A 7,500-nucleotide genomic window follows, 5' to 3' on the forward strand; every position below is an offset into this window, starting at 1 on the left:
GGTTTTGTCATTACGGGGTCATTATTACCCAATTTGTTTGTGTAACCATTGGGACAAATATGGTGTTGGCGAAGGTATGTGTTGTATCGAGTGCCCGATTTAGTTACCCTTATGTTTCATCGGATATAATTTTCCTTTTCATAATCAATATTTTTTATTGTTAAAGTGAAATAGCATAATTACGGATGACTTATCGTTTTTACTATGATTTCAACAATAACATATCGAGATGGTGATTTTCAGAAAATTATGCAAACATAATTTTGATATATACAACTTTCTACAGATACTCACCCTTTTTGAACTCCTGTATTTTCGCCAATGAGAGATTATTATTATTATTATTATTATTATTATTATTATTATTATTATTATTATTATTATTATTATTATTACTTGCTGAGCTACAACCGTAGTTGGAAGTGCAAAAAGCTAGAACCCCGAGGGCAAATAACCCAGTAAGGTAAACCCAAGAACGTATGTACAAAGAACAATGACACTGTTCTATTCTATAATGGGTGAATTTAATAAAAAAAAAAAAAAAAAAAAAAAAAAAAAAAAAAAAAAAAAAAAAAAAAAAAAAAAAAAAAAAATCTAGGAAACATACTGTGGAATCACACAGATTAACGTATATGACAGTAAGAGGTAGATTTCTCACTCCTGAGACCCAGGCACTTTTCAAGTAATGGAAATTGGTAACAATTCTTGAAAGTTTTAACGCTGTATATTTCTAACCTTGAGAGCTAATTTTGGTCATGCTTTTATTTGAATTTGGTAAAATAAATGTTACTATTATGCACTCTCCTTAATGTGTATAAGAACATTAAGTGACATAAGTTATTCATAGAGAAAATGTATGTGTAAATGTATTCCATAAAGTCATTAAAAAAAAAATATATAGATATGAGTTATAAAGTTAATTTGACATTTAGCTGAATATATTTATTTTTTTCCATTGATGTCATATAATATCATGATATTATATATAAATCTTTCACATTTTAATAACAAATGAAACTATACACATATTTCTAGATAGTGAAAGGTGAATTACGTAAACACATAGTTAAATTTGAATGATTTTAGTGACTTTAGCCTACATGTTATTTCAGTTTTGACTAAGGTCCTATTTTCAAGCAATATAAATGTGATATAAAGTACATTAATGATATAAAAAAGGTGTCAAAACAAACGAGTTGATGTGAATTAACAATGAAAAATAATTTATAGTGTGTAATGGCAGTAACAAGTATTGGAATACGTTATCTAAAAAATACGTGTTCATCTTTTAGCTCAACAAATTAGCTTTCCACTTGCATAAATTTTTCAGTATTGGGTATATATTCAATATGTGTAAATAATAAAAGATCATGAAAAATGACTTTTAGGCTTTTTTTCTAGAATTAAGTGTTGTATTATTTATGGAAATATTCTCATTTACATAACTGTCGTAACTTCACATTTTTCGTTAGTATTCAATTTGTTTTTATCTTGCAGGTAAATAAATGCATAAACATTTTATTCTCATAAAAACTTCCCCAAATATTTCTAGATATCGAAATAAAAGTGTAGTCAAAGGTTGCGATAAGAAAATTGGTAAAAGATATTACAAGGCTTTATTTACAAGAATACCGTAATTCTAAATACTTTATTATAAATTTTTTACTAATAATAGTAGTGTTATCTCCCTGATCTTTGGCTACAAGTGAAGGCCATAACTTTAGTCCTTCCTTACATTTATCCAGTAATCTTACTTAGTTTTAGTTCTTCTGTTTTGTCTTCTCTGTTACGATTAGTGGGTGTGATTATTATTTTGGTTTTATTTGTTCAATTTATTTCATTTTAAAAGTGGAAGATGTTAGTGCAAACTTATTACCAAAACTATAGGAGTTAGCGCGTTCTATCAGCAATGTTTTAATGTCTAATAATAAATATGAAGCTCGTGTGAGTCAAGTAAAAAGTGTAAAAACGTTGGCAAAAAAGTTACTTTCAGATTTTTTGTTATTAAAATACTACGATGTGCTTGAAGCACAAGGAATTGACTAACTAATTTTTCCTCTGTGCAGCAGTGAGCATGCCATTAGATATTCTGTGACTGAGGATGAACTATGTGATATTCTATATAGCACGCATTGTTGTATTGATATGGTGGCAGGGATCGCATGCTTCCAGAGAGGTAAAAGAACGTTACAAAAATGTAACCCAAAAAAAAGGTTTGATCTTGTAAGGAAAAATTTCAAATAAAAAGGTGCTATTAGAAGAGTATAACCCTTCAATCATTAGTAAAAATTTATCGAATTGCAGTCCCAACCTGATGGTAGGTACATTTTATTATTATTATTATTATTATTATTATTATTATTATTATTATTATTATTATTATTATTATTATTATTATTATTATTATCAAGCTACAACGTTAGTTGGAAAAGCACAATGTTATAAGCCCAGTGACTCCACCAAGGAAAATAGCCCAGTGAGGAAAGAAAATAAGGTTTTTTTTCTTTTTTTTATGAAGAGTAACATCATTAAAATATCTCCTATATAAACTATACAGACTTCAACAAAACAAGAGGAAATGAAATAAGATAAAATTGTGTCCCTGAGTGTACTCTAGAGCAAGAGAACTGTAACCCATGGCAGTGGAAAACCATGGCACAGAGGCTAGGCCACTACCCAAGACTAGAGAACAATGACTTGATTTTGGAGTGTCCTTCTCCTAGAAGAGCTGCTTACCATAGTTAAAGAGTCCCTTCTACCTCTATCAAGAGGAAAGTGGTCACTGAACAATTATTGTAAGCTTAAAACTGGTTTGGCTCGAATTGCATATTTTTCACAATAAATCCCAACACACCCAAAGCCAAGGATGTGCAGAGTGGACTAACCAATATCTAAAAAAAAAAAAAAAAAAAAAAAAAAAAAAAGATTGCTATTCACTTGGAAGCTTACAATAAAACCGCCAAATGGTGTAAAACGACTGAGTTTCATTCAGTTCAAGAAAAGCAACATCTTTCCTAATGGAATTATCAGAAGTCCCTATGAAGCTATGTTTGGGTGGGTCCCAAAAGATGGAATTACGAATTTTGGGTTACTGGGTTACATTTTAAAAGTAAAAATATAGAAATGTTTTGATATCTGCTAAAAGTGAACTCGAGTTAGACAGTTTAACAGAATCAAGTTCAACTGGAGAACTAGGGTGTACTCTTTGTAAATAGCTATCCTTGACCAAAAGAACCAGATAATCCATTGTTTGCCTTGACGTACAAGCACCAGAATGAAAAAAAAAAAAAAATCTGATACTAACTTTCCGGATCCTACTGTCGGAAACTCTCCGCATCCAAAAGCCAGATATTGACAGGAGTAAAACAGAAGCTAGGATCTTCATGAAATGTGTTATAGGGGAAAAAAAGCATATTTAATTTTTCAAATTCGAAAACTTGAACAGCCTTCTAAAATGGTTGTAAGCGTGATCATAATTTTTCTTATGCCATGAAAAATTGGTTACATTTCGAGAAATTTCACCTGAAATAATTTGTGAAGTGTGACCACACACCAAGCACTTGGGTGCGGGCAAGGTTACACTCGCTGCCACTGCACACCAAAGTGCCAAACAAAAGGGTGTTTCTGCTATAAAAAAAAGGGATCTTGTGGGATTTAAAATGTCACGGACGTAGTCCTTGTTGCAATAAACCAGGTCTATTTTATTATATATTATTGAAAAAAATTAATTTATAAATTTGTTAATGGTATAATAAAGTCTTTTCATACAGTTTACCTGTTAGACTAAGAGTTTGAAGAAGAAAGTAGCTGCGGTAAAAGAAGAAAAAGAAATCGAAGAAGCAATAAACTTAGAGGATCTGTTTTTTGAAGAGGAGGAATTCCTTGATGGTATGCAAGAAGAGATCTTTCGAGTAGGCCCGAGCAAAGAGGAACCACAGAGGAGCGGACAAGAGGACAAAGAAGAAATGGACTTTGAAGAAATAGAAAATTCAACGTTAGAAGTAGGATAAGTGGGTAGGAAAAGGCTGATAGGATTGCAACAGAAGGATGCAATGTTAACAGACATATTGTATCGTGTGAGGGACAAGACGGAAGCGCCGCAGTCTCCGACCTGCTATTATCTTAAGGATGGGTTGCTTAAGAGGAAGCATAGACCTACCGATATCCCTGGGAATGCAGAATGGGGATATATCGTCAGTTAATACCTCTCGCACTGTTGAGAAGACAGGTGATCGTGATTGCACACGAGATGGGACATATATCATAAGGAAGACTACGGAGAAGATAATGAAACACTTTTTCTGGCCTGGCATACATAAGGATGTGAGCCAGTTTTCTGTGCATGTCACATACAGTATGTCAGACGGCTGAAAAGGCCAAGAAGTGCATCAAGGAAGCTCCCTCATACGAAAAATATGAAGAACGTAGAAAATATTGGCAGAAAAATGGAACGACTGACAGAAAACGGAGGGAGAAATGTCAAAGTTTTGAGGGAATGGATCAGCGAGTTATGGAAATTTTCCCAAGAAGATGTGAAAACGCTGCAAGGACGGACGAAAAAAAGGTTTGGTATAAAAAGTATGAACAGACATTTCGCAGGATCCTTCTGCAAAGGACCAAAGAAAATGTTGGCCGAAAAAGGGAAGGATCGAGAGGAAATGGATGAAGAAAATATCAAGGATTTGAGGAGAGGAATCGACGAGTTAAGAAAATTTTCCCCAGAAGGCATGAAGATGAGTTAAGGACAAACGAAGAATAGGTTTGGTAGGAAAAGTACGAACAGACAGTTACGGTAGGATGGTAGGTGTTGGTCTACGCATTGGAAAGGAGATTCACTCTCACTAACGAGTTCCAAGAACTATTCAGTATTCTGAAGGAGAGCAGTGGCCGGACCTATGTCATCAAGATATCAGGGAAAAGGAAAAACTCTGTTGAAGACCATATTAACTTTGAAAGCAATAATTGAAGGACCGGATTTCACCGAAAAATTCCTTATCCAAGTATATGTATTGGATAACAGGATTGCAGCTGTCTTATTGTAAGATGATAGGGAAGGAATTCTTCATCCTGTGTGTTTTATGTCATCGAAGCTGAAGCATCAGCAAGCCTACTTGACAGATGAAAAGGAACTACTAGCGTTACTCGCAGTGATGAACAAGTTCGAGGTCTATGGGAATAAACCACAAAATGAAGACATTACAGTGTATTCGGATCATACGTTAACTTTTCTGAATAAGAAGATAAATAATAATCAAAGGTTAACTAGGTGGTCATTATGCTTGCAACCATATTGTGTTAATGTAAAACATTTATCAGTTAAAGATAACGTGGTTAAAGATTATTTATCTTAGGCTGAATTAATGGATTCTGGCCCAGAATAAATAATCTTTTTTTGGGGGGAGCTATCCTATGAATCTGGTCTAGTGTAGAGAAAATACAGTAGTTAATAATAATTTTATTTATATTTTGTTTTTGCATTGAAGAGAGGTTACCCAGCTCTTAAAGTGAGTTCTCCTCGTGCAGACGTATGTATATTATGTAAATTACGTAAGACCTTCGTCGTTAATTTCATTGAATTCCTTATTAAAGTTAGTATATGTAAATTTACGTTATTCTCGAGAATTAACTTTTTTTAATCCACATATTTTTGTTACAAAGTCTTACGTAAGCTGTTTGGGAGTGTTATGTAACCAAATGAAACATGAGCAAGGCCTTATGTAATGTTCATTTATATTTTATGAGCTATTGCGTTATGTGTGTGAGAGAATACGCAGTGTACCATGGGCTTTGGAAAATTCGCAAAAAACCTAGTGATAAGAAGTTATCTTTTTTTTTTATTTCGGGGACAAAGAGAGAGCAACGCTAGCTGACTGAGAGAACTGTTTAGCATGGTTTGAGTACACGTCCGAGAGAGCAATATTTGGTAACTCTGATGCTATTGCCCGTCAAACCACGCTTCCCAGATCTCTGGGAAGTTTCTGGAAGTAGCTAGGTTTCATATATAAAGGCGACAACAGAGTTAGATAGGCAGATAAAGATTTCCAGCCTCAAGTTTGCCAGATTCCCTCTCTCTCACTTATGCATGCACTTTATGAATATTGTTTTAAAAGTGTGTAGTACCTATAATGTTTCCTCTCCAAAATGATTTCGTGACTCCGCATATATGCCGTGTTGTGAGTAAATTTAAATATTATCTTAGAGTTTTTGTATACGGCCCTGTAAGAAGGTTAAGTATTTGTATTGTGATCTAGTTATCTATTTTTCATCAAGTCTCAATCTTAGATATTGTGTTCAAATTTAATTTAAAGTGAAACAAGTGATTGTATAATTCTCATAACTGTTATTTCTTTTCTTAGTCTAATGTTTATTCAGATATAATAGTTCAAGTCAAGTTAATATATAATTTTCAGAATACAACATTTTTACCTTAATATAAGTTTTGTCCAGACTTAATATTTCAATTGATTTATATGATTTATGTAAATTATTCAAGTGTTATGATTTATATAGAATAAATATTTTTTTTTAAGAGTGTAATAATCCAATCACCATTGTTTTGAATATAATACACTCGTATTCTGTTACTAAACCGTGGTAAGTTTATTCATAATAACAATAACCCAGTTTAGTTTTGAGTGTGCTTAAGAGACCCTTGGATATTCAGTGTTTTATATATTGCTGTCTAGGAGTTATCTAATTGTCTCAGAGCTCATATATTGATATTTTAAAGTGTAACAGTTTAATGTAGAAGCAAACAAGTGAGTTTGGAATTTGAGAGGTTGATTAACTTGCCAGTTACAGTATATATTATATTATATGTTTGTTTCGCAGTCACGAGCCATAGTAATACTATATATATATATATATATATATATATATATATATATATATATATATATATATATATATATATATATATATATATATATATATATATATATATATATATATATATATGCATAAATGCCTGTGTATATATATTCAAATTCTACCCTAAAGGGTTAAGAGACTAGATTTTAGTCATTCTATGCACGACAGGACTTTCTCATTACTTTACTTTACCTGGCTGCCTGCTTGTCAAAACCTCCTACGTTTGCTTCAATCTCTACTAATACTGCTTGCATGAGCTGTAAGATTGAGTTGACAAGTTGCATATACGTAAGTATCTTGAAAATAACATATATACCATTTCCAAAATGTACATCATTTGAATCATTATTTTGTTACAAGATTGCACTGACCTTGTGAAATTACGGATAACTTGACTTAAAACCACTGTAGCTTCACACATGCGTACTTATTTACATATAAAAACAACAGGAATAAGAAACATGCCCGAAACTACTTTTTTTTTTCAGTCGGTGAATAACTTTGTAGTTACGACCATACAAAACCTTTTAAAGATAGTATCGATGATTAAGGCACCTCTCTCTCTCTCTCTCTCTCTCTCTCTCTCTCTCTCTCTCTCTCTCTCTCTCTCTCTCTCTCTCTCTCTCTCTC

General features: G+C 32.6%; 1 protein-coding gene across 1 annotated transcript in view; it reads right to left on the reverse strand.

Moving 5' to 3' along the window:
• Nucleotides 1-4,055: 4,055 nt before the first annotated feature.
• LOC137614953 (piggyBac transposable element-derived protein 3-like) overlaps nt 4,056-7,500 on the reverse strand; it is a 13,858-nt gene continuing 10,413 nt past the window's right edge. The window contains 2 exon segments of the mRNA XM_068344601.1: nt 4,056-4,167; nt 7,063-7,127. Coding sequence (XP_068200702.1) covers nt 4,056-4,167; nt 7,063-7,127 — 177 coding nt within the window.

The sequence above is a fragment of the Palaemon carinicauda genome, chromosome 21 (genome assembly GCF_036898095.1).
Source record: "Palaemon carinicauda isolate YSFRI2023 chromosome 21, ASM3689809v2, whole genome shotgun sequence".
Classification (NCBI taxonomy): domain Eukaryota; kingdom Metazoa; phylum Arthropoda; class Malacostraca; order Decapoda; family Palaemonidae; genus Palaemon; species Palaemon carinicauda.